The sequence below is a fragment of the Ursus arctos genome, unplaced genomic scaffold (assembly GCF_023065955.2).
Source record: "Ursus arctos isolate Adak ecotype North America unplaced genomic scaffold, UrsArc2.0 scaffold_19, whole genome shotgun sequence".
Taxonomy (NCBI): domain Eukaryota; kingdom Metazoa; phylum Chordata; class Mammalia; order Carnivora; family Ursidae; genus Ursus; species Ursus arctos.
In genome coordinates, this window is record NW_026622863.1 from 49,359,777 (window position 1) to 49,386,354 (window position 26,578).

At 56.8% G+C, this 26,578-nt stretch overlaps 1 protein-coding gene and 1 long non-coding RNA gene across 5 annotated transcripts; both read right to left on the minus strand.

The window, feature by feature from the left end:
* Positions 1 to 4,897: 4,897 nt before the first annotated feature.
* Positions 4,898 to 16,342, minus strand: MEIS3 (Meis homeobox 3). 3 transcript variants are annotated; one of them, XM_026481957.4, is made up of 13 exons: positions 15,968 to 16,338; positions 14,096 to 14,277; positions 13,748 to 13,907; positions 13,606 to 13,656; positions 12,570 to 12,620; positions 12,243 to 12,341; positions 9,995 to 10,106; positions 9,660 to 9,808; positions 8,776 to 8,852; positions 8,500 to 8,558; positions 8,309 to 8,392; positions 7,416 to 7,478; positions 4,898 to 5,366 (listed from the first exon to the last, which is right to left on the minus strand). In XM_026481957.4, the coding sequence occupies exons 1-12, from the start codon at positions 15,977 to 15,979 to the stop codon at positions 7,429 to 7,431; spliced, it is 1,086 nt and encodes a 361-aa protein (XP_026337742.1). In that variant the 5' UTR covers positions 15,980 to 16,338; the 3' UTR covers positions 4,898 to 5,366; positions 7,416 to 7,428. The 3 variants fall into 3 exon arrangements, with proteins under 3 accessions (XP_026337742.1, XP_026337741.1, XP_057170501.1); XM_026481956.4 differs by having other exon boundaries at positions 12,243 to 12,392; positions 15,968 to 16,337; XM_057314518.1 differs by lacking the exons at positions 4,898 to 5,366; positions 7,416 to 7,478; positions 8,309 to 8,392; positions 8,500 to 8,558; positions 8,776 to 8,852 and adding an exon at positions 8,871 to 9,406 and having other exon boundaries at positions 12,243 to 12,392; positions 15,968 to 16,342.
* Positions 16,343 to 16,691: 349 nt separating this feature from the next.
* On the minus strand, positions 16,692 to 24,107 carry LOC113243371 (uncharacterized). Of its 2 annotated transcripts, XR_003312117.4 has the most exons (3): positions 23,905 to 24,008; positions 23,252 to 23,687; positions 16,692 to 17,559 (listed from the first exon to the last, which is right to left on the minus strand). It is a non-coding gene; the product is annotated as an uncharacterized LOC113243371 (long non-coding RNA). The 2 variants fall into 2 exon arrangements; XR_008960164.1 differs by lacking the exon at positions 16,692 to 17,559 and having other exon boundaries at positions 20,960 to 23,687; positions 23,905 to 24,107.
* Positions 24,108 to 26,578: the final 2,471 nt, after the last annotated feature.

Here is a 26,578-nt window from a genome sequence, read left to right on the forward strand (position 1 = left end):
GAATTCATCACACTTTGTTTAATCTGTTCTTTTGTTCACGGGCAGGTGGCCGGGTTCCAGCTACAATAATAACGCGGCTACCAACACACAGCCCGCGTGGCTTTGCCTGAACCCATCTGTGCCTTTCTGCGGGTCCGCGCCCGGGGGCGGCCGCTGGGTCAAGGGACACACACGGGTTCAGTGTTAGTAGATTCACTGCAATTGTCTTCCAAAGTCCTCTGATCAACATGCGCCCCCACCCGCCACGCGCCAGAGCTCCGACTAGCCATGCTCGTGATACTGTGATGTTTACTGCGACTGTGCCTGCATTTCCAAGACAGCTGATGACATCGAATGTCTTTTCATGGGCTTATTAGCCATTTGTTTATTTACTTTTCGTAATTCATTCTGACTCTTATAAAAGAGCTGTCTTACTAATTTGGAAGAGTTCTTTATGTTATGTATATAGTTTACAGGGAGCCTGGCTGGCTCCGTCGCTGGAACATGTAGCTCTTGGTCTCGGGGTCGGGAGTTCGAGCCCCAGGTTGGGTGGAGAGTTTATTTAACAATAATTTTTTTCTTTTTTTCTTTTTTTTTTAAAAAGATTTTATTTATTTATTCGACAGAGAGAGAGACAGCCAGCGAGAGAGGGAACACAAGCAGGGGGAGTGGGAGAGGAAGAAGCAGGCTCATAGCAGAGGAGCCTGATGTGGGGCTCGATCCCATAACGCCGGGATCACGCCCTGAGCCGAAGGCAGATGCTTAACCGCTGTGCCACCCAGGCGCCCCTAACAATAATTTTTTTAAAAAAAATACACGATTTATATATTTCTATACTATATATGGTCCTTTATATAATATATACATATTTGTCATGTGTGTAGTGAATATTTCCCCCCAAGTCAATACTTGGTTTTTCAACGTCTTCTACCCTATGACCTCATCTTAACTGGGTCATCTGCCAAATAAGGTCACATTTACAGGTCCTGGAATTAGGACTTCAGTATATCTTTTTGGGGGACACAACCCAACTCATAACACCCGCCCCCCCATCCACCCTCTGCCTGGCAGCTTAGCGCAAAGCACAAACCCGACTCTGTCCTTTCTCTGCTCAAAATCCTTCCAAGACATCCCGCTGTAAAAAGGAGAGAAGCACCAAGACCCGCTACAACATGAAGGAACCTTGAAAACTCTGTGCTGAATGAAAGAAGCCAGACACAAAAGACCATAGAGTGGGGGTGCCTTTGGGCTCAGGCCCGGATCTCAGAGTCCTGAGATGGGGATCGCATTGGGATCTGCCCTCAGCGTGCAGTCAGCTTGGGACTCTCTCCCTCTACCCCTCCCCTCTCTCTAAAATAAATAAATCTTGAATAATAATAATCATAATAAAAGGCCATATATTGTAGGATTTCACGTCTATGAAATGCCCAGAGCAGGCAAATCCGTAGATCCAGAAAGTGGATTAGTGGCTGCCCAGGTTTGGGAGTTGGGGTGGCCAGGGAGTGGCCGTTAGGGGGTAGAAGCTTACTTTTTTGGGGTAATGAAAATGTTCTAGAGTTGATTATGGTGATGGCTGCACAACTCTGAGAATGGACTAGAGCCATCGAACTGCACGCAGGCTTTTTAAATGGGAGGGTTTTAAGGTAGTAAAATCCATCTCAATAAAGCGGTTGCGAACAAAACCGCCTTCCGTGGCTCCCCAGCGCCCTCTGGAGGGAGCCCAGGCTCATTGCCTGCGCCACGTTCGCAGGCACCCGAGCGGGAATGACCCAGAGTCGTGCTGTCCTGGAAACAGCTCCCAAGAGCCTACACAGCCCCAAGCAGACAAACTCCGCCGTGGACTCATTCAAGGAGGCCCCCAGTTATAAAGAAGACCCCCTTTGCCACACCATCCCACCCAGGCTCAGGTAGCGACGCCCAGAGTCTCCTAATCGCAAACACACGAGCGGGACCGAGGCACGGCGTGACAGACGCAGCCGGGGACCCGGGTATTCGTCGGGGACACACACGCGCCACGCAGGGACAGGCTCAGCTGAGGACACGCTCCGCGCCGACGGCCCTCCCCCAGCCGCACACTCCCGAGCGCACCCGCCTCGCGCCCCGCAGGCCCCGCGGGGTCCCCACCTCCCCGGGCCCGACCCCGGGGCAGCCGCTGCTTCCTCACCCCAGGAAACGGGGACGTATTTTTAGCTACAATTAACCTCCCGCCCAACTTCCCTCCTCCCCGGTGGCACATCCAATTGGTTTAATTGGAGAGGATTCAGCGAGAGGCATTTCCAGTCGCCGAGCAGGTGGGGGAGCTCCCCTCCCCCACTCGCCCGCGTCCCGGGTTCCCCCATCCCCCCCGACAGGCAGCGCCCGCAGGAATGCCCCTGCCTCCCCTGCAGCCGACCTCAGGCCTCGGGCCCGCCCCGCCCCCTCCCCAGGGCTCCCCCCCCACCTGCCCTCAAAGGAGCGCCGGGAAGTCCTTCCTGCTCTCTCTCCCTCCTCCGTCCCACTTCAGTCCTGCGGAGTTTGGCGGGGGATAAACACGAATCCGAGTCACCAAAATCATATCTAACACAGAGAATAGTTCATGTTAGGCCCTTTCAAAATCATACTCTTAGAATTCTATTTTTTTAAACAAAAAGGCGCACGGGTTTCAGAGCTGCCAGGCTGCCTGTTTGAATGGAGACCCACACTCTCCAGCTGTGTGACCCTGGGTGGGCGCAATTTCACCTCTCTGGGCCTCGATTTCCTCATCTGGGAAATGGGGCAGCGATCGCACTTCCTTAGTGGTAAGGGTGTACGAGGTGGATAGATACGGAGGCCCTAGTACAGAGCCTGGCCCCCAGCACGCAGCAGGTAACTCCCACCCCCTCCCTGCTCACTGCTAACAACCTCTGATCACCTGGCAGTCTAAACCGCGTGCTCATTTGCTCGGCCCTCTGTGGGGGTCCCTCCACACTAGGACACCAGCTCCCGAAAACAGGGGTCTTCGCCTTGCTCACTGATGTGCCCGGAGAGCCGAGTGCGGTCCCCGGAGACACCTGTAGCTTCAGTGACTAGGGCTCGGCTGCCCCTCTACCCGCTGTCCCCGGGGCACCTGCGGCGCGGTGCTGGCAGGGCTGAGGGTCAAGCCAACTATGAAACAGGCGAATTAGTGACCGAGAGAATTGCAGGGAAGGGATGTTAGGAGGAAAAGGGCTGGGGCGATGAAGGAGCGGCAGGCAGTCGGATGGGGTGATTTGGTTGCGCTGTTCCTGCACCTTTGCCAAGGTGACTCTGAACGGGGGAAGGTGATCCAGGGCCACGGGAGCGGCCACGACGGAGGCGCGGAAGGGAGACTGAACTATTTTCCACTAACAAGGGTCCAAACCCAAGCAACTTACAGTTTGCGCTGAGCTCCACGGCGTCTTGGGAACAAACAGCAGGATTGGCAGACCCTGGAGCTGGCAGCAGCTGAGGCTCCAATGAGGAAGATTTGATCCATGTGCACCTTGTTGGAGAGGGTGAAGGCCGCCGTGGGTCACAGGCCTAACAGGGCCTCAGTTTCTCTGTTTGCATTATGAGGGTGCAGAGGCTGCTATATCTTAGGAGGTGCGTATGTGGGGTGGGGGGCGCCTGGGGGGCGCGGTTGGTGGAGCCTCGGACTCTTGATTTGGCTCAGAGTAGGACACCGGGTCGTCAGGTTGAGCACCCAAAACCCCGCGCAGGCTCTCTGCGGAGTCTACTTATACCTCTCCCGCTCCCTCTGCCCCGCCCCCTGCCCCGCCCCTAAGCCTCCCTGCCCCGCCCCTAACCCTCCTCACACGCATGCTCTCTTTCTCTCTATAATAAAATCTTTTTTAAAAAAAACGAAGATGAGTATGTGAGTGAGTGGTGTTTAGAGGTGGGCTCTGAGGGTCTCATGCTTCCAAGCTCGGGTCTGCTCAGTACACGTGAGTATCACAGAGCTGGTAGGGAGCAAAGCAGGGATTTGAACCCCAGGCCGGTTGGGCTGGAATGTGGGTTCACGACCTCCCTGCTGTGCAGCCCGTTGGTCTGTTGGCCACACATGAGTGTTTCCAAGGACAGCCCTGGGTAAGTGGCGTTTGTGTCCCTTGGGACAGATGCAGAAAGTCATCTGCAAGCTACAGTGTGGGAGATAGATGCAAAAGTGGCCATTTTTCTTCATCCCTCCTCATGTCCCCATCTCTTGTGCTGTGAGTTTGCAGCCCCCATCCCCGCCCTGGAAGGGGTGGAGTCTCTGTCTCCTCCCTTGAATCTGGGCTGGCCTTGAATTTGTGGCCAAGAGAACGCAGCTGAGATAACCAGGTGTCAGACTTGAGCTGGGGCCTCAGGAGGCCCTGGGCCCTTCTGTTCTTTCTTGGGATCTAACTGAGCCTCTGTGAATAAACCGGGGGGCCTGCTCGTCAATGTCACTCCTGTTCCCCCTGCTGCCGGCCAGCAGAGCCCCCTTGCTGACCCGTCTCTGACCACAGATACACAGCAGAGCCCTGTTGAAGTCACAAGAACTGCCCGGCGGAGCCTGGTATACCAACCCACAGAATAATGAGCTAAAAAATCGTTGGCACTTTGAAGCACAAAGCTTTGGGGTGGTTTGTTACACAGCAGTAGCTAACTGATACAGAGTGCCTGAGGACCATGGGGATATAGAGTATCAATTATTGGGGCGCCTGGGTAGCTCAGGTGGTTAAGCATCTGCCTTCGGCTCAGGTCATGATCCCGGGGTTCTGGGATGGAGCCCCGCATCGGGCTCCCTGCTCAGCAGGGAGCCTGCTTCTCCCTCTGCCCCTCCCCGTGCTTGTGCTCACTCTCTGATTCTGACAAATAAATTCTTTAAAAAAGAGTACCAATTATTATTATAATTGGTAATTCGTGAACTTCAAATTGATGAGAATTCGAATCTCGAAAGAGACACAAGAACTCAGATCGGTGGCTTTTCGTTTTTAAGATTTTATCGTTAAAAAAAAAAAAAAGTAGAAGACGTCAGTGAAGGGAGGTAGCGGAGAGAAGGGGCCGGGAGTGGGATGGGAGGACGAGGGGACCTCTCCCAAATGTCGGATCCAGCTGACCCTCCTTCCCTGACCTCTCCAGCCCACCGCCAGTCCCGTCTCTGGCCTGGAGGCGGGGGACCCCCAGCCACCATCTTCTGAAGACCCGGGCCCAGGATCTCAGCTTGGGTTCCAGGCAGAGGTGAGGGCAGAAGCGGGGCGCAGGGCCGGGGGCCTTGTCTTTGTCCTTGAGAGACCCTTGAGCGGGCGCTCAGGCACCCATGTCCCAGTGGGGTCCCAGGGAGGTAGGCATTGCGTTGGGGGCCTTAGGAGGTGGGGTCCTGAAGTCGGGGGCCAGGCGGGGACCAGAAACAGGTGTGAGCCTGGTGACCACAGTCCGGAGGCTGGGGTCTGTGGAGAGGGGAGAGAAGCCAAATCAGGAAGTGGGGACGGGTCTGACCCCACATCAGCCCCATAGTGAGAGGAACACGGAGGGAGGCAGGGAGGGAAGAATAGAAATTGAGGCGAAAGAGAGAAAGATGAAAAAGGAGACAAGACTGTTAAGACCAAGCAAGAGAAAAGAAGACAGGAGAGAGAGAGACTGAGAAACCCTTCCACCTCTTCTGGGTCCCGTGACACTCAGACCAGACTACACCTGTCCTCCGTTGGTCGGGGCAGAGCTGAGACCCCCACCAACCTGCCAGGCCCCAGACAAACATGTCCATCTCTCCTTTCCAGGCTCCATGCCTAAGCCCTCCTAGGTCTCCACTCCCATCTCCCAGCCTGTCTGCTGGCCCTGAGTTCATTACTCACTTACTTAGCCTGCTGGCGCCAGCCCAGCCCAGTCCTCCTTCGCCCTCATCGGTGTGTATGCAGTGGTGATGGGGGCGAAGGGGACTGTCTCATAGCCATGAGTTTGCTAAGTGCACTGGGCCTTTGCATGTGCTATTCCCTCTTATCCTGCCTCACTCTTTCCATTCTCCTGGTCTCATCTCCCAAGTCCCCTCTTCCAGGGAGTCTTCCCTGAACCCCACAGCTTGGGTCTGATGCCCACTCTGGGCTCCTCCAGTTCCTGGGTTCCCTCATCCCAGCCCTGCCCTCTTTGGGTCATCACTGTCTGAAGATGGGTCTGTCTCCCCCACTGGATGGTGAGCCTCCTCGTGAGGGCAGGGCTGGGCTCTCATGGTCACTGCTATGTCGCCAGCACCACCCAGCACAGGACCAGGCACAGAAATGCTCAAGGAATGTGCATTAAGTGAAAGAAGGAGTGAAGAGGTGCCAAATTAAACTTTCAGGACTTCATCTAGAGGGTACTAGAGAGCCACAGAAGAGTTTTAATCCAGAGAGAGCCAAGATCTGATTTGTGTTGTAGAAATTCCAGGCAGCCTCTCAACCCCAGGGCCTTTGCACATGCTATTCCCTCTGCTTTTCTGAGCTGAGTGAACCTGCACAAGGGAGCTCTTCTTTCTGAGCATCAATTTTCTCATGTGTAACATGAAAATAATGATGTCTCCCTCTTGGGGTTTTTAGGAAGACAAAGTGAGAAGACGCTCTAAAGTCTGAAGACCTGGGAGAGTAAAAGAATGTACCCTACTACCTTGCTCCCCACTTCTACCCAGGGGACTCCTATTCATCCTTCAATGCCCTACCCAGAAGTCACTTCCTCTATGAAGTCTTTCCTGATATCTCCGAGAGAGCCGATGTCTCTCTCCTCTGAGCAAGCTGTGTGTTACTGTTTCGGCTGTTGCTTTGGACTGTCCCTCCTTTCTGAGGTCCACTTCCTCAAAAGCCCAAATCTTCTCAAAGGCAGGACCCTACCTGAGGCTGCTCGGGATATGGAATGAGGGCTTAATACATGTTGGAGATGTGTGAATGGATAGGTGCACAGATGAATGGGTGGGTAGGTAGGTGGGTGAATGGGTGGGTAGGTAGGTGGGTGAATGGGTGGGTAGGTAGGTGGGTGAATGGCTGGGTAGGTAGGTGGGTGAATGGCTGGGTAGGTAGGTGGGTGAATGGCTGGGTAGGTAGGTGGGTGAATGGGCGGAGGTAGACATGATGGGTGCATCAGTGTGGACACGGGTGGATGAGTGGGTTGATGGAGTTTCTGTATTTTGACAGGCGGCAGATGGACGCATGGATGGATCATGGGCAGGTAGGTAGGCGAGTGAGTGCGTGGTTAAGTGGGTGGATAGATGAATGGACAGTGAGTGGGTGTATGTCTGGATGGAGAGAGGGTAGACCAATGATTGTTGGATGGATACATATATAGACGAATGAATGAGTGCATAAATGATGGGTGGGTAGATAAATCAGCTTCCCACTAAGCCTTGGAGAACCCCCAGTTCAGGGACCCACGCTGACCCTGCTCTAGATGGGCCCAATATTGGAATCTGGAGGTCTTACCAAAGTTTGAGAGCCGCACAACCCCCACCCCAGAACCCCTAGACATTGGACACTCACACTTGTCCTGAATCTATAGATAATGCCACTCTCCTTCTAAGTTCAAACTCATTCCCATCGACCCTGGAAGACAAAAGAGGAGGGTTGTGGATCGTCACCAGACATCTCCATATGGCCCTAAATCCCTCCCACCTGCTCCTTCCCCAGGGGATCCCTCTATCAGGACAGACTGAGTCATCATTTAAGGAAGTAGTAGTCCTGGGACTCCCGGATGTCTCAGTCGATTGAGCCTCCGATTCTTGATTTCAGCTCAGGTCCTCATCTCATGGTGGTGAGACAGAGCCCCACGTTGCCTCTGCACTCAGCGCAGGCTCTGTTTGTCCTTCTTCCTCTGCTGCTCCACCCCTACCTCACCCCCACCTCGCTCGCTCGTGTGTGCGCGCGCTCTCTCTCTCAAATAAAATAAATAAATAAAATCTTAAAAAAAAAAAAAAAGGTATTAGTCCTGTAAGGAAAAGTATAACCTTCCAATGGATTGGCAGAGCCTGGAAGACGCAAACTCAGCTAAGAAAAAGTGGGCACCAGGGGCGCCTGGGTAGCGCAGTCGTTAAGCGTCTGCCTTTGGCTCAGGGCGTGATCCCGGCGCGGGATCGAGTCCCACATCAGGCTCCTGGGCTGGGAGCCTGCTTCTTTCTCTCCCTCTCCCCTGCTGTGTTCCTTCTCTCGCTGGCTGTCTCTCTGTCACATAAATAAATAAAATCTTAAAAAAAAAAAAAAAAGAAGAAAAGAAAAAGTGGGCACCAGGAAACCTGCAATTGTCTCTCCAGCTGCGCTGTTATGCAAATGAAGCACTGTATTATTCATGAACTTAATCCCAGAAGGTGGAGCATCTTCATTTAGAGGAGGGGCCTGGTGTGTTGAGGGCACGGCTTAGTTAAGGGGCGGGGACTTACCTGGAGGCCTGACAGTCATGTGTGGCTGAGCTTCCGTGTAGGCCCCCATGGGCTGGCCCTCTGGGCTGAAGGCTGCACTCTGCCCTGGGAGGGAGGTTGAGGGGTGCAGTCTGAGCCCCAGGATATGCGGGTCGCAGCTTTGATACTAGCCGGGGAACATTAGGCCCTCTCTCCCCACCTTCTCCCTGTACCTGTGCGGTTGGATTGATCGATCATTGGTTGCACGATGCGTCTCCGAGCGTTAATGAACCTGGGAGGGGGTTATGGAAACCGGGGAGGGTATAAAGAGGGAGTAGGAGAGAGGCAGAAATGAACACACGGAGACAGAGCTGGAAAGAGAGGACGGGGATAGGGGAGGGGGGAGAGGCTCCCAGGGGCTTCGGGGCCTCCTTCAGCACCGCGGACAGCGCCCGGCCTCCCACCCCGGGCTGGCCCACGGACCCGCACAAGCCTCCTGGGTCACTCACCAGTTGTTGACTTGCAGGATGGTGAGCCCCGTGTCCTGCGCCAGTTGCTTCTTCTGCTCCTCCGAGGGGTATGGGTGCTGTGGCCACCAGCAAGAGTCACCCTGCCTGCCCAGCTGTCACCTGATCCCCAAGGCCTGGCCCCGTCAGGATGGTGAGCCCAGGCTGGGGCAGGGCCGGGAGAGCCAGCTCATCTGAGCTGTTCCGGGCTCCCCCAGGGCCCAGCGGAGGGAAGTAGAGCCAAGCTTCGGGCAATTATGACTGTGGGCGCCCCCGCCTCTTCCAGCAATTAGAAGCTAATTGGCCAGCTCTCATTAGGGAGACCGAAGCTCAGGGTGGGGGCTCCAACACCGGAAAGGAGGCAAAGCCCAGCACGGGCCTGTCTGAGCTCTGTCAGGGTCCCGGTGCATGTCTCTGGCTGTCCTGGTCTGCATCCCTCTGTGACTCAGTCTCTCCCTGACTTTCTTCCTGTCTATAATTGCCTGGCTCCCTCCACCAAGCAGCGTGCTGCCCTGGTTAGGGCCAAACTGCTTGCCTCTGCACCCATTTCTAGCTAGGAGACCTCTAGGCTCCTCACCTGCGAAATGGAGCTCCGCACAGCCCCATCCTCATCGGCTCTGTTTGGTGATGATTGCTGGGGAGGGCGGCGAATGGGTGGTGGGTTGGGCCCAGGACTGAGTGAGTTCAGAGCCCTAGCGGCACCTGGCACGCAGCTAGCACTCACGATGCTCGCTCTTGTCAATTGCCCTCCCCTCGAGATTCGCCCTCAGTATCTCCCCCCTGCCTCAGTCTCCCATCTCTGGGTCTCTCTCGGGGCCTCAGTTTCTGTGCGGCCATCCTTCTTCTCTCTCCAGGCCCACCCTGCACCTGGGCCCTGGGGCTCTCACCGAGAGGTGCTGGAACAGCCAGGCTCTCATGATGTTGGTGGCCACCTTGGGGAAGATCCCCCTCTTCTTGTTCCGCCGCGGCTCCTGGTCCAGCTCCTCGTCCTCTCCCCCGGAACTGGGGGAGGCCACGCTTGTGTCTAGCCCATCTCCTGAGGGAGGACAGGCATGCTGTGCTTGTTGGCAGTGAGCAGGGGGACAGGAGGGACCCAGAACCCTCACCCAAGACACCGCTCCACACTCTGGTCATCTTTGCGTCTCTGGAAGTCCTACTTGCTGTCTAACTTCAATCCTCAGACCAACTCCCACATCTCCCCTCCACCTCCCAGGCTTCTTACCTTGGTCACTGGAGTTGTCCCCACTCTGGGAGGCTAGGCCCCCACTGGATGGACCCGGGGTCCCCAAATGTACAGACCCGCTGTCCTCATGGTCTCTAATCCATGTATTATTCTGGAAAACAAGAGCTGGAGGTCAGTGCCACAGCTTGGGTGCTCTATAGCACAGTGGCTGAGACCATGGGCTCTGGAGCTGAGACACCTGAGTGTAAAGCCTGTCCTGGCCTCTTCTCAGGCTGTGTGACCTTGGGTGAGTTGCTTCACTTCTCTGTGCCTCCGTTTCCTCAACTGGAAAATGGAGGACAATGACTGTCCCCACCTCACAGAGCATGGAAAGGCCTCAGTGAATTAATTCACATAAAGACACATGGCAACCGCCCCATAAAGATAAGCTTATACAGATCCATGGGCCTTAATCTGAAATCCTTGGGGACCAGCAGTGTTTCAGAATCGGAACTTTGCACATTTGAATTTTTTAAAATTTATTTTTAAAAGTAATCTCCAACTCCCGACCCCGAGATCAAGAGTCGTCCCTAGGACCCTTCACATTTACAGACGGTAAATCCGCACACACCCTGTGTATTTCATAACGCCCCCAGCAGGGTCTGGGGCTTAACCTCGTCATCAAACTCATTAACATTTCTGCAGCAAAATGGATGAATATTTAACTAAGTGGAATAAATAAAGGCTATAAATAGCCTCTCATTAGTTCAGGTCAGACTTTGCTGCTAAATGAGTTTGCACTAAACTTACAGAGGATAAAAAACAACTTTCCGTTTCAGAGATGGGGAGGGGGGTGTCTCTGAACTGCAGATCGGGGGAGTCCAGACTCTGCTTTCTTTCTCCAGACTCCGACACACTTCGAGGAACTGGACGATGCACTGGGCCGGCCCTCCGCACCGGCTCTGGGTCCTGGCAGGCTGACCCACCCGCACAGGCGGCATCAAGACCACTTTGTCATTCGGTTTAAGGTTCAGCTCAATTGGTGGGAGGCAGCCTGGGTGGGTTCAGCTGTTGTTGAACCGCAGGGTACCCCACCTGCCCTATTGATTGCCCTCCATCCTGCCCACTGTTTGTAAGCGCCCCCCCCCCATGGCCCACTGCGGGTGCGTCATCTGTGTCCTGGGGGGGCCGGGCTGGATGCCACTGCTCAGAGACGGTTTCTCCAGGTGTGGTATGTCTGTGTGGAATTGTGTGTTTGAGCGCACGGTGAACGGGCGTGCAAATGCGGAATCATCAGTCCGAGGCTTTGGAGCTCGGCTGCAACGGCCGCTCCTGGCTCCCCCAGCGCTGGGACTGATGGAACGCTGTGGCTGAGTGTCCACGGCTGTCTTGAGACTGCTGTGTGGAGCGTGTCAGTGTGCTCACGCCTGTGTCCCTCTCTGAGATGGCCCCGTGGCTGTGCGTGACCATCACGGGGCCACAGTGTTCTAAGTTTGCGTCCGTTGTTCGAGGGATGGCGCCTTCTTTGTGGGGCAGTGTGTGTGGCGATCACACAGGCGGCGGCGCGACCGCACGGGGCTGGATGATTGCCACGGGCTTGTACCGGAAGCTGCGTGAAAATGCGGAATACGGCCGTGCCTCCGAGTGGGGCTCTTGCTGCGCATGTGCAGACTGGGTTGAGGGGCAGGGGGGCCTCGAGGCCCGTCTGTCCGTCTGTGCGCAGCCTGCCCGAGTCCGTGTCGGGGTACAGCCCTGTGCCTCTATCTGGGGGCAGGTGTGACCACCTTGTGGGGGGTGGCCCGGGGCCGGCTCTGCGCCGATGTTATGTGAGTCCGTCTGCCCCTGGGGCTGGGGGCTGCAGCGTGGCACGGGCTGTGTGCCCTGCGGCGGTCCCGCTGTCACATGGTGGGGGCGGCACGTGTCTGCGTGTGCGCGGGCCCTGTGCTCGGGCAGCTCTGGGTCTTAGTGCGGCGGTGTCCGAGTCTGTGTGGCAGGATCTGGGGCCGTCTGGCACCCTCTCCATCGGTGTGGCCCTTTCGTGGCTGGGCAGGCTCTAGAAGGGCGGGTCTCGGCCAGGAAGTGCGACGTATGACACTGCTCCGCGGCCGGATGCGTGTGTTTGAGTGGGCGGTACATGCTCGCACCTCGCTGCGAGTGGGAACGGCTGTAACTGAGTTTGCGCGGCTGTGTCTGAGGCTGTGTGGGTGTAGCTGAGGCTACGTGTGTGTGTGCGCGCGCGCGTAGCCCCGCCGTGCCTGCTCACGGCTTTGGTTGCGGGGTGATGCCTGGTGCCCCATCCCTGGCCCACCTGATCCGGGAGGCTGGGGCAGGAGGCCGGGTAGTCCTCGAGGTCCTCCCTGCAGCCGCCATCCCGATCCTCGATGACCAGGTCGATGGGCATCTTTCCCTTGAGGCAGGTGATGTAGCGGTGACAGAAGTTGTCGCACAGGTCGTGGACCTGAGGGGGCACCGGGGTACTGGGGGGGCCACCCGGGGGCCAGGGCGGGGTGTACAGGGATGGGGGCAGCATTCTGCTCCAAGTCCAGTGGGCAGAGGCCTGAAGGAGGGGTGGCAGGGGTGAGAAGGGAAGGGATGGGGGCAGGCGAGGGTGTGAGGGCAAGTGAGAAGCACTCACCTTCTCCAGCTCCAGCAGGTGGAAACGGAGCACCTGAATGGCCTGTATCATCTGAAAACGGAGACAGGAAGAGACAGAGGACGGGCGAGAGGGAGGGAAAGAAAGAAAGAGAAAGAAGAGGGAGAAGGACAAGAGGAGAAGGAGGAAGAGGAGGAAGGAGGAGAAAGGAGAGAAAAGGAGAGAGAGAGGAACAGAAAGAGTGAGAATGACAAAGACAGAGGACAGAGAGGCAGAGAGGGACAGAACCCCAGGGGCAGAGAGCAATAGGGGACAGAGACAGAGACCCAGAATTAAAGGAAGATGAAATGTCAGAGAGTCAGAGACAGAGAAAGAGAAGCAAGAGGTGGAAGAGACGGGAAATGATCCATTGCAAGAGGAGTGAATGACGGTCTGCTATCATCAAAATACCCCATCCTTTGCCTGCTTGCCCCGGGGTTCCATTTCCCACCCTCTGACTGTAAACTACATTTCCCAGAGTCCTTTGCCAAAGGCTTCAGCCAATAGGAAGCCCTGGCGGGAGCTGGAAAGCCAAAGTAAGGGAGAAGCCAGGGTATTTGTCCTTCCCTCTCCCTCTCCTCTCGCCTTTGCCCTTTGCAGCTGAGTCCCTGCATGCATCTTGGCGTGGGCTCTGTTGTCCTGGCTGCTAGAACAGCTAACGTCTATTGAGTCGTCCCTGCTCTGTGCGAGGCACTGTTCTAAGCGCTTGACTCTTGTTAGCTCATTATATCCTCACAACAGCCCTACGAGGTAGGAATTGCTACTAGCTACAGATGAGGAAACTGAGGCACAGGGAGATGCAGCTACTTGCCCTGATGCACAGAACTAGTGAGTGGCAGAGCTCGGATTTGAACTCAGGCCATCAGTCCCCGTTCTCAAACTCTAGGCTATACTCATCGCAAATGGGCAACAATTGTCACTGTTTGAGAAAGTAGGTCAGGTGATCTCCTGTCTGCTCCCATAACCGACCCCAAGGCTATGGAGGGTGGGACAGGAGACCCTGGTGGAGGAAGGAGCACTGGGGAGGGTGCGGTCTCACCAGATTGTCCAGCTCCGGGTTGGAGGAGAAGAGGGGCCTCTCGGAGCGGACCTGGAAGAGAGAGACCAGGGAAGGCGCGTCCTGTCTCCTGCCCACCCCTCCTTGCTGGCTCTCTTGGCACACAGCAGATGGGGGTGCCTACCTGCTTGGCAAAGGCGGCGATGTCCTCGTTGAAGGAATCAGAGGAGCATACGTCACCACCTGGAGGTGTGCCCAGCCCAGCCCCAGCCCCATCCCGGGGCGAGCACGTGGCCAATTCACATTTCTCAAAGACCAGGGCCAGCAGCGGGAAGAGCGGGTGTCTGGGGGAAGCAGGAGAGAAGGTTCATGAGGGAAGGCAGGGGACATGTGGAGTATGGAGCACCAGGGAGAGGACAGAAGAACCCAGGGAAGAGACAGAGAGACCAAGACAGAGCAAGAGCGTCAGAGAGACAGAGAAAGGGGCCCAATCCCAAGACCCCACGGAGCCCTCAGTCCTGTCCCCACTCACCCGTAGATCTCATCCTTCTCCCTCCTCAGGCCATCACTGTCCAAGACCGGGGGCTGGGGTTGGGGAGGCCGGTGGGGGCCATAGGGCCCGGGGGCTCTTGGTGCCGAGGGCACTGCCTCCGAGAAGCTAGCCAGGGCTGCGGTGCTGTCCACGATGCCTGGGTAGTGGGGCAGCTCATCGTACTGGGGGGAGGCAAGAGGGGGAGAGCCCCAGGGAGGCATCAGGAAACCTCCCTACCCTGGCACCCAGGAGATGCCCCTCCCTGCCCCCCAGACCCAGCCCTTTCATTCCCTGTGTCTGAGCCCTGCCACCTTAGACCACGGACATCCCATGGAGCTATCTGGGTGGTCTGAGGGCACCTGTCCCATGGTCTTCTCCTATACCCCGGGCCTGTGAAAAATGTTCCACCAGAGAGGGAGGGTCCAGAGGAGAGAGACTGACCCAGGTCTCAGGTCTGAGGGTCAGAGTGGGGGTCAGGGATCAGCTGATGGTAATTCCCAGCTCCTCCCAGAGCAAGGGGCGGGGGGAGAGAGCCCTGGAGAGATTCACAGAGACTAGGAGCGAGATACAAGAGAGAGACAGAGGGTAGGAGACAGCGGGATGGAGGAGAGAAGATACAGGAGAGAGAGAGAGCGAGAGGGAGAGAAATGCTCACTCATGGACACTTCCCATAAAAACAGCACATCATTTAGGCATAAATGTATGTCTACACTGCCCCCCCTTCAATTTCATCCCACAGTTGTCAAATAAGCACATCCTTCTCAACAACTTGTCACACCCCACTCACCATGTGAATCCACCCCCTAGACGCGTGCGCACACGCACACGGCCAAACACCAGACACAGCAAGGAAGGAATGAGTGGGTGAATGAATGAATGAATGAATGAGGCATTTAGCGCATGCGTGAATGAATGAACGAACAAACGAGGCATTTGGCACAGCGCCTGGCACACATTCCATAAACACTTGTTGAACCAAAGTGTAACCCCGCACGCCCCACTTGTGTGATCACCAAAGCGAACCGCTGTCATCACAAAAGCACGCACACTGGGGAGGCTCGAGGGGCCTTAAGCCACCCAGGCCAAACCCTTTCCTTGGGCTGGAGGAAAAGAGGCTCAAAGAAGCAGAGAGGCTCCAACTGAAGGATGCAGGCGTTCCCGCCGTGAGTCGCTGGCCCCAGCCCCTGGCGGGTGTGCGCGGAGGGCTCTATGTGTGTCTGTCCCTCTCTCTGTCTCTTTCTCTTCCTCCTCTCCGAACTTCTCCTGAGCCCCGAAGTTGAATCCAACGGTTCCCTGCCATTCCTCGCACATTCTAAGATGTGCAGTGGGGTCCTCACAGTCTGCCAGGTTCCCACCCCCCCTCCACCCCCAAAGGGGCATACTCACCTCCTCGCCTGATCTCTGATCTCCCCATCCCCAGGACCATAGAAGACAGAATCCCTCGGCCCAGCCTGGTGAGACCCCCCCCCAGTACTGTCCCCACCCCTAACCCTCAGGAGGACTTAGAACAAAAGTGGACAGGGGAGGAGGGCTGGGGGGGACAGGAGAGGAAGGAGCGGGTAGGAGAAAGGACCTGAGATGCAGCAGGAGACCCACGGGTGGAGAGAGGGGGAGGCCCAGAGGTAGAGAGAGGAGGAGATCCAGGGGCAGAGACAGGGGAGATCCGGGGCAGAGAGAGGAGATCCAGGGATGGAGAGAGGGGGAGACCCGGAGCAGAGACGGGAGAGACCGGGGGCAGAGAGGGGAGGCGGAGAAAGAGATGGAGGAGAGGGCGGGACGGGCTGACGGGGGCTAGAGCGCCGGAGCAGGGGGCGACAGAGGGACGGGGTGCGCGGCCGGGCTGGGGCACGGGGCGCCCGCCCGCAGACCTACCCTCCGGGCCATGGGCTGATGCCGGCGGCAGCTCCCGGGTCCCTCCAGGGCCTGGGCGGCGCGGCGGGCGCAGCCCGGGGCAGTGGCCCCCGACGGGCCGCGGTGCAGACGCCAGGGGGTGGGGCAGGAGACCGGGGGCCCGGCCCCCCCACCCCCGCCGCCGTCAGTGGCCGGCGCCGGGCAGCGCGGAGGCTGCGCGCATGGACCCCCGGCGCCCTCCCCCCGCGGGGGTCAGGGCGAGGGGCTCATGACGGCGGGGGCAGGGGTGAGCGGGGGAGCGGGCCCCCGGTCCTTTCCCCACCACCACCCCCCCCCCGGGGTCCCAGGAGGATCGGAGCCGCCCGAGGCCAACGGACCGGGAGACTGGGGAGACCGGGGAAGACTGGGGGGGGGGCGCGGGCGGGGGGCACGGGGCGCGGGCGGCGGGGGGTTCCCCGCGCGGGGTCCCGGCGGCGGCGGGCGGGAGGGCTGCCGGCGGCTGGGTGGCTCGGTGTCTCCCCGCCTCCCGGTCTCTCCCGGTCTCTCCCTCTCTCTGTGGTCACATCCGGAAGTTCCACATCGAGATGCTTAACCCGCTGTCCGCCGGTGGCTGGGCCGCGGGCGGGGCGGGCGGGGCAGGCGGGGTGGCCGGCCCCTCCCCTCCCCCCCCCGCCCCCGCGCCGCCCTTTGTGTTGGGGTCTCCCCGGGTCCCCACCCCGGCCGCCTCTGTCCGCGCCGCCCTCTCCCCGCACCCGGCCCGGGCCTCCTCCTTCTCCCGCCCCGCGGCCGCCACAGGTCTCTGTCCGCCCGCCCGGCCCCCGCTCCCTTTCTCTCCACGTCTGTCCCTCTTTGTCTCTCTGTCTCTTTGTCTCTCTCTCTCTCTTTGTCTCTGTCTGTCTGTCTGTCTCTAGGAGACAGCCGAGCAGACAGAGGAGAGAACTGGAGGCTGGAAGAACCAAACCCCAGATTTTAGTTTCTGTTCTTGCTCTGGGCCCCTAACTTCCCTCCCCTGGGAGCCCAGGATGCTCGTGGGCCCGTGTCCGAAGCCATCTGTGTGTGTGTGTGTGTGTGTGTGTCTGGTTGTGGGGCGATGCCTGGGGATGTGCGTGTGTTTGCAGGGTTGTTGCCGTCTCTGAATATGGTGAGTATTGGGGGGATATATCCGCCTGAGTTTGTACCCACAGAATCCGGGCCTCAGGGGTCAGAGTGTCAGCCCATGCGTCGTGTGTGTGTGTGTGTGTGCGCGCACATGCACAGGGGTAGTTGCACAGGTGTGCAGGCCTGGAGGTGTCCCTCTGTCCCTCTGCCCAGTGCTGACCCTGGCCTTTCCCAAGGGTCTCCCTGCCCTCAGTTTGGGCAGTTTGTGGACTCTGCAAAGTTGAGGATAAATCACGTGCCCGCTCGCCTGTCTGGCCGAGAGCAAGTCCACAGTTTTTATCTGGTTCCTGGAGGATCCGGGACCCAGACAGCCTTTGCAACTAGTGTTCTAATGACACGCAGGAAGTTTCTGCAACAAAAATTAATGTTGAGCTCCGACTGTGTGTGGGGCGGTGTCCTGGAAGCCAAGCAGGGAGAAAAGAGTAACTTCCTGGCCTCCTGGCGCTCGTGTTCTCCTGGGGAGGGTTGGGGAGAGAGCAGACCAGTAAGTAAACGTGTAAGTGTAAAGTAAGGCCTGGAGGTCACGAGTGCTCTGAAGCGAAGCAGAACAAGGACAGAGGAGATGATAGAAGCTGGACAGGGAAGGCCCTCAGCAGAGGGGACATCTGAGCAAAGACCTGAAGACGGTGAGGGAGGGAGCCAAGATCACTGGGAGCAGAGGAACCGCAGGTGCAAAGGCCCTGGGGCAGGAATGTGCCTGGTGTGTTGGAGGAACAGCGCCAGGAGAGGGCAGGTAGGAGGAGAGAGAGAGACAGCTGGGATTCATCCTCTCACTGGTTTTTTCTACATTAGGTGTCTTTATCCTCTGGTGTCCTCAGATTCCTGAGGGGATGTGCAAATGCGTGTCAGAGGCCCGTGAACTCTCTGGAATTGCAAATGGTGGGCTTGGTGCCTGTGTGCTCCTTTCCCAGGGAAATGGCCCCTTGTTTTCATTCTGTTGTCATAAAGGGATACTGGACCCCCAAAAGTTACCCAACCATCACTCCTGAGAGACTGCACCAAAGAGAAATGAGACAGGGATCCAGACGGAAGGAGGGCAGGGGCAGAGATCCAGAAAGAGGGGGACAGAGATGTGGGGCAGAGATCGGGTGGCTGGGACAGAGACCCAGAAAGAAAGGGACAGAGACCCAGAGAGAGGGGGCCACTGAGAGAGGGGCGGAGGCAGTGCGCCCACCCCTGCTGGGCTCGCTAAGGATATTTTTATGACCCTCATAAACAGCTCTGCTCTGCGGCAGTCTGCTTCTCCAACCTCCCATCCTGTGGAAGCTGAACAAAACCACCCAGGGCAGGGCTGAGCCAGCTGGAGCTAAAGCAGGATGGACTGGGGCTAGGACAGCAGCAGCACTTCCCTGTGGGAGAGGGCTAGCGAGCCAGCAGAGGGCTGTGAGGAGGGCAAGGACAGGACGATGGCCCTGGTCCCTCTCCCTCCTGGGAAGGTCCCCTCCACTCCCACCAGGGCTCAGCTTCATCCCAGAACCCTCCCACCTCTGTCTCTCTGGCTCTGTCACTCTCTCCCACGCCCTCACTCTGTTTCACTCAGGACCTCTGACCCTGTCTCTCTCTCTCTGTCCCTGACTTGTCCTCGGAACCCCCGAGGCACACCAACCACCAGCCCTCCACCCTGGCCACCTCTGGGTGTCTTCCAGGACCCTGGTGTCCAGACCCACCTTGGCCCCTCCTCTCTCTCAGCCTGTCTCCCCATGGGCTAGATGGGCGATGGGCTTGGGGGGCAGGAGAAGGGGAAATGGTTAAAGCGTAGAGTGCCAGGACCCTGGGGGCCTTGGCTGACTCTGGGGGCCCCTGTGCCCGAGGACACTGCCCCTGAGACTCTCGAAGCAGCTGTCCCTCGGGCGACGCTGGCCCTTTAAGGAAGGCGGAAGGGAAGGGGGCCGGGAGAGCCCTTAATCACTGCCATACACCCCGCCCCCCAGATAGGGGTTTTGGAGCAGAAAATTAATTTAAATCACTTTTTAATTAAAGATGCAAAGCTCTTCTGTCTGCCCCCCCCCCCCAACAGCCTTCAGCTGAGGCTTAGGGTGGGAGGGCCAGGGGTGTGGGCCTCCAGGCTCGCCTTACATCTTGGGGGGTATGCTGAGGTCCCCGTCCCAAGCTGACTCTGAAAACCAAAAGTGTGGCCTGATGTGACAGTCCCAGCGGAGTGTGCGTGGACAGATGGAGAGAGGGGACCATGTGTTCACTGGGGTGGGGCGTCCCAGGGAGGCCAGTGAGGGGCTGTGACTGGGAGCCAGGCAAAAACAGAGCTGGAAAGAGACGGGAAGGGGGGGTGCAGACTGAGTTACAGACGGGGGGGGGGGGGGGGCGGAAGGAGAGCGAGGGAGACAGAGACAAGAGTCGTCTTTGCCATTGCTCTGAGCTCAGACGACGCTCCAGCACCCCCCAAACAAGGAGGAGGGCCTCTGACTCTTGGGCATAAATCTTTTTAATTAAAGAGAGGAGCGAGATGTGGGCAAGGGGAAAATAGGAGTGTTTGGAAAACTGATGGAGGGAGGGGAAGGGAGGAGGTCTGCAATTTGCTCACCGCCCCGCCCCCAGCCTGTCTGTCTGTCTGTATCACACACGCGCACGCGCGCACCCCAGTCTCCCATCTCTCTCTCCGACCTCAGGCCTCCTCTGTCAAGCTGCCTCCCTTACGTGGTCCTTGCACCCTCCGGACCCTTGTGTCCCAGGGGAGGGAGCAAGTGGGGTCCAGGCCTGGAACCCGGCAGGCGGGTGGGGGGGGGCACGCTTGCTGACCCTGGTGCGCCTGGTGTGGCCGCGTCTCTGAGGCTGGTGTTTGAACCAGGTCCCCTCAACACAGGTTCCCCCCACTTGACCGCCAACCTCTCGGTGGCCGGGGAGGACCCTCTCCCTCAGCTCAGTCCTCTCTGGGGCTTTGCCCCCAGGTGCCTGTGATCCCCAGGGACCCCCAGCCATCCCCACGATCAGCTCTCAATGGATGGAGTGAGCAAGGAGCTGCTCAGGGACCCCTGTCTTCTGTCATGGTCCTACACGCTCTCTGCCTCAGTTTCCCCTCTGTCAACAGCTCGGCGTTTGTCTCTCCATCTCTCTCCCTCCTTCCTCATCCTAGACTCTCGGCAAGGATCTGTACCTTCGCTCAGGGGTGGGGAGGAAGGGGTTCTAAAAGAGGGTTCTCTGTGTCTCTGTTTCCGTCTTGGGTGTGTGTCCATCGGTCTCAACTGTCTCTCCCTCCATCTTTTTATCTGTCTCTGTATCTCCTCTCCTCTGGATGGTCTGTCTCCCCCTCCCCCTAGCTCATCTGTGTCTCTGGGGACTGCTGTCTGTCGGTCTTTGTGTCTCCCTCCTTTTCCTCTCCTTCTGCACCCCCGCCCCATGGCCCTGGGTTTCTGTCTTCCTGTGTCTCCCCCTCACCCCCCACCCCCTGCCCAGGCCCTACACAGATGCATGGCCCAAATCCCCAGTGCCTCCCTGCCTGGCTCCAGGAGAGGGAAACATTTGTCTTGGCGGGGGTAGCCCCCCTCCCCGCGCCCACCCCTCCGCCTGCCTCCCGAGCCCATCCATCACTGGAGCTGGCGACTAGGGCGGCTCATTTGTCACTGCCGCCTGCCGCCTCACCAAGCAATCATACCATTAGCCATGGCTCGGCAGAGGCCACCGGGAGGACTGGCCTGACCCGGGCGGGGGAGGGGCGCTGGCCACAACTCCCACCCCCGACCCCTCTCCTCCTCCTCTCCCCCTGCTCTTCCCCTCCCCCTCCCTCTTCACCTCCTCCCCCCTCCTCCTCTCCCTCTCTCCCTCTCATACCACATGCCTCCCTATCTTGAGTGGGTCTGTCTGTCTGTCCGTTTGTCTGTCTCTTGTGTCTCTCTATTTTCCTTTCTATCTCTGGCTCTCTTTGGATGAGCTCTCTGTCTCTCATCCTCACTCTCCCCTATCTCTGTCTCTGCATCTCCCCGAGTCTCCCTTGCCCCCACCTGGCCCTGCTCCATCCCCCTCTGTCTGCCCTCTGGTCCTCGGCTCTCTGGCACCCCACGCCCTTAAGCGGCTGGAGGATGGCTCTGACCCCTGGCACATCTCGCCCATCTCTCCCTCTCTCTCCCATCGGCCTCAGCGCCGCATTTTAAAGTCTCCAGGTTCTCCCCTCCCCGTCTAATTTTCTGTCTCCTTCGCTCTTTGTGTCTGCTTTGTTCAGTGCCCCCTCCTTTCTTCTGTTCCTCTTCCCCTCCAGCCCTGTGGTCCCTCCTCTCCTGACCCCAACTGCCCCTTTCAATCCATCATCCTTGACATTTCCTTCTCTCCACCTCCGGGGGAGAAAATTGCAGGCAGAAGGCAGGGGAGCAGGGAGGCCAATTATTAGGGGGGGGGGCAGGAGAGCCAGGGCCTGGGGAGACACTGAGACCTGGGAAGCCCACCCCTTTCCTCCCCCAGCCTTGAGAGCCGGGAAGGTCTCCCTGACTTCCATCCTCAGGGGGACAGCAGGACGCCCAGGAGCCAGTCCTTCCTTGTCCCCTGGAGGGACAGCTGGGCCTCCCTTCTTGGTGCTCATGCATTTTCCCAATGGACGAGGGAGAGGGTAGGGCCATGTGGGCTGTGGGTGCCCCACTCATGCCCCTGTACCCAACAGCAGCTCCCACATTGGCACCAGCACCCCCTAATGGATGCACTTTCTGGCCAAGGCAGGGAGTTAGCAGCCTGGAGTTAGTGGATAAACACCCTGATTTCCTTACCCTGAGGCTGGGCACCCCAAAGAGGATTCTGCACCATCCCTGAGAGGTCCCAGCAGGGTTGAGACCCTGTTGCCCACAGGGGGTGACCTGCTGATCAACACATCCTCAATGCTTTCCTTCCCTCCAGGGTCTCCTGGAATCACCTCGCAAGTAAGCTACTTGCCTCCCATCCTTGCCTTGGGCCGGCTTCCGTGGAGCCCAGCCTCAGACGGTGGCCAGACAGGGACGTGGCAGATAGGCACAGAGAGTGGGCAAGGGGAGGAGAGACCCCCGTGAATCCTATCTGTCCACGTGGCTAGGCTATGGTGCTGCCCAGCTGAGATGTTGCTCGGGAAGGTGTTTTTCAGATGAGATTAATATTTAAATCAGCTGACTCTAAGAAAAGCCGATAATCCTCCATAATGTGGGTGGGCCTTGTCCAATCAGTTGAAGGCCTTTAGCGAAAAAGACTGAAGTACCCTGACAAAGAGGGAAATCAACTTCCAGACTGCCTTCCAGCTTGAGCTGCAATGTCACCGCTTCCCTGGGTCTCCAGCCTGCTGGGCTGCCCCACAACTTTGAACTCGCCAGCCTTCACAATCGCATGAGCCAATTCTTTAAAATAAATCGATCGATCCATCTATCCATCCTATTGGTTCCATTTCTCTGGAAAAGCCTCGCTAATATACCTCCCAAGCCTACGATGCTGTGAGCACATGAGACACGGCAAAGAAAAACGAAAAAGAACATGAGAGTTCAAGGCGTGGCACCCAGTGGTTAACGAATGGGTAAACATGGGGTATATTCGTGCAATGGAATATTATTTATCCATAAAAAGGACTGAAGTACGGACCCGCTACTACCACGTGGATGGATGTTGAAAACACTGTGCTAAATGAAAGCAGCTGGACACAACAGGCCACGTACTGTGGGATTCCGTGCATACGAAATGTCCAGAAGAGGCAAATCCATAGACGCCGGACGTTGATTAGTTGTTGCCAGGGCTGGGGGAGGGGAAAGGGGGAGTGACTGCTAATGGGTATGGGGTCTCCTTCTGGGGCGATGGAAAAGTTCTGGAACCAGATAGTGCTGATGGCTAGACAGCATCGTGGATGCCACTGAATCACGCACTTGAAAATGGTTAAAATGGTACATGTCATGCTATGTGTATTTTATCACAATTTAAAAGAAAGGCGTTCAAGGGCGGCCTGGGGGGCTCGGTCAGCTGGGCGTCTGATTCTTGATTTCGGCTCAGGTCCTGATCTCGGGGTCGTGGGGTCGAGCACAGAGTCGAGATCTGCACTGGGCTTGGAGCCTGCTTGGGATTCCCTCTCTCTCTCTCTCTCTGTCTCCCTCTGCCCCTCCCCCTCTCTAATTAAAAGAAAGAAAGGGGTTCAAGATACCCAGAAACTAAGAGGCGAGAGGCGGTGAGAGTTAGCTCTAAAGGCAGCGTATTCATTACCTTTAACTTCCCGCAGTTGCTGTTACAAATTAGCACCAGCCCAGGGGCTGCAAACAACACAGATGGATCTTCTCACCGTTCTGGAAGCCAACGTTCCAAAATCAGTGTCTGAGCCAAAGTCAAGGTGCCGGCAGGGCTGCGTTCCCCCCCGGGGGCTCGAGGGGAGAATTCGTTCCTTGCCTCTTCCTGCTTCCGGGGGCAGCTGGCGTTTTTGCTTGGCGTGTGGCCACGTGACTACGGTCTTGACGGGCCAGCGTCCCCGGATGTCTCTGCCCCGTGCTCACTAGCGCCCCCTCCTGGGCGTGTAGTATCTTCTCCCTCTGCCTCCCTCTTTAAGGATGCGGTGACTGCATTTAGGGCTGACCCGGGTCATCCAGGGTGATCAGCCCATCTCAAGACTCTTCGTTTAATTCCGCCTGCAAAATCCTTCCCTGTCCTATAAAGTAACATTCAACAGGTCCTGGGATTAGGACGCGGATCATCTTTTGGTGGGGGGGGCTAGTATTCAGCCTACCACCAGTGGCTGCCAACAATTCCTCCCTCCCTCCATGCACGCGCACCACCCATCAAGAGGTGGCGTCTGGGGGCGTCTGCCTTCAGCTCAGGTCGTGATCCTAGGGTCCTGGGATTAAGTCCCTCATCAGGCTCCTTACCAGTAGGGAGCCTGCTTCTCCCTCTTCCTCTGCCTGTCGCTCCCCCGTTTGTGCTCTCTCTCTCTGTCAAATAAATGAATAAAATCTTAAAAAAAAAAAAAAAAAAGAGGTGTCTACTTCCCTGCCCCCCAAAATCCTGCGAACTGCTTGAAGTAGACGTGACCCAGGGCGCCGAAGCTTCTACAGCGGCTCTCCTGCAACCCGGAAGAGAAGCCCGTCCAGCCAACTAGGGGAGGAGGGGGGCCCCCGTGGAGAAGTAAAGCGGCCCAGGCCGCAGGCAGCGCCCCCTGCCGGCCACGAGGGAGGGCATCTTGCACATTCCTGCGCCCGCCGAGCTCCACAATGAATGCAGCCCGGTGATGACCTCAGCCAACACACCGCGGACCAGAACAGCCAATGTCAACACAGAAATGTGAGAAATAATACAGCGTTGTTTCAAGCCACCAACTTTCAGGTGGCTTGTTGCTCAGCAAGAGGTAACTGATGAAGACACACGCACACATACGTGCACACACGCACACGCACACACACACGCACACGCACACACGCACACACACGCACAGGGGTGGGGGGCTGACATTTGGAAACAGATAAACAGAGAGGGAATGAAATTATAGCTCAAGACAGCAAATCAGAGAGACAGAGACGAGAGAGAGGTGGAGAAGATAAGGCTTGAAAGAGAACTTTGGAAACAAATATATATATATATATATATATATATATATATATATATATATTTCAGCTCCTCTCACAGCGAAACATGGCCACGTGAGTCAGGTCTGGCCACCGAGATGTGGAAGGAAGTGGTGATATGTGGCATTCTTGGGTCCCAGCCTTACAGGGAATGGTGGATCCCAGACCTCTCCCTGCCCCATCCTTCCGGTTGCAATGATGCCAAGGTGAGCCATCCCGAGCTAAACAGATGAGGCCCATACTCTGGCTGTGAGTATAACAGATAGAAGAAACCTGAGTTTTCACCGCTCTAATGAAGTGGATTTGCCATACCAGATGTGGACTGTCGCACGACAGAGAAATAAACTCTTACCTTATTTAAGCCACTATTATTTTGGATTCCCGTTATTCACATCTAAGCCCACATCTAGGGGCGCCTGGGTGGCTCAGTCGTTAAGCATCTGCCTTCGGCTCAGGGCGTGATCCCAGCGTTCTGGGATCGAGTCCCACATCAGGCTCCTCCACTGGGAGCCTGCTTCTTCCTCTCCCACTCCCCCTGCTTGTGTTCCCTCTCTCGCTGGCTGTCTCTCTGTCAAATAAATAAATAAGATCTTTAAAAAAAATAAATAAAAAATAAAAAATTAGCCCACATCTAACGACTACCAGTGAAAATATTACTGGTTGGCCCTTACAAGGGCTTAAGGCATGTCAGGCACTATTCAAATCACTTTACACGTACTTCCTTCTTTGACCAGTTATCATCTCTATTTTACAGATGAAAAAACAAGCCCAGAGAGGCGAAGTAACTTACTCAAGGTGGCACGGCCAATGAATGGTAGAGCTGGGATTGGAACCCAAGTCGTCTTACTCGAGGACCAACACGTTCAAGTCTTTCAGGTCTTTAACCGTCTGAAAGTCCAGTGAGTGTTACAGGCCCTCTCCCGGGAAAATGCTCCTGGACGTGCAATTTGCGCACATGCTCAGAAAGTTCCCGAAACCTGGGGCGCCTGGGTGGCGCAGTCGTTAAGCGTCTGCCTTCGGCTCAGGGCGTGATCCCAGCGTTATGGGATCGAGCCCCACATCAGGCTCCTCCGCTAGGAGCCTGCTTCTTCCTCTCCCACTCCCCCTGCTTGTGTTCCCTCTCTCGCTGGCTGTCTCTATCTCTGTCAAATAAATAAATAAAATCTTAAAAAAAAAAAAAAAAGAAAGTTCCCGAAACCTGTCCACTGATGTTCTCAGCACATGTAGACCCCAGCTTGGGAATCCTCATGCAGTCTATTCCCTCGGAACCTGTCTGTGGTCTTGGGTGCACATAGCAGAAGGTGACAGACTGATTCCACAAAAGCAGAGTGTATGCATCAGCTTCAGCTGGGTCATGCTGTGGTAACAAACATCCCCCAAATCTCAGTTGAACGAAATAAAGATTTTTTCCTCCTTCCTCCCTTCCTCCCTCCCTCCCACCCTCCCTTCCTCCCTCCCTTCCTTCCTTCTTTCCTTCCTCCCATCCTTCCTTCCTTTTTTAAGTAATCTCTATGTCCAACGTGGGGCTCGAATCATGACCCCAAGATCAAGAGTCGGCATGCCCTACTGATTGAGCCAGCCAGGCACCCCAGATTTATTTCTTGATCAAGCTACAAGCCCACTGCAAGCTGGCTGCATAACACCTTCACGCTAGGACCCCAGGCTGTTAGAGCGGTCACTGTGTACATTATAGCTCACCATGGCCCAAGAAAAAGAGACACAGTAAAGCATCTACTGGCATTGGAAGCTTCTACCCAGAAGGGCCACACATCACTTCTGCCCTCTTTCTTTAGCCGAGGCAAGTCACTTGGTCACCACTGAATTCGAAGGGCTGGGAATGGACACTCTTCCCACAGGGAAGGCAAATAGAATTTGACGAATACTAATATGATTTACTATATGGAACTTAAGAAAAAAGGTATGAGGTGCTCACAGAAGCATTGAGTGGCCTGGAGAACCAGGCACGAGGCTCAGGTTCCAG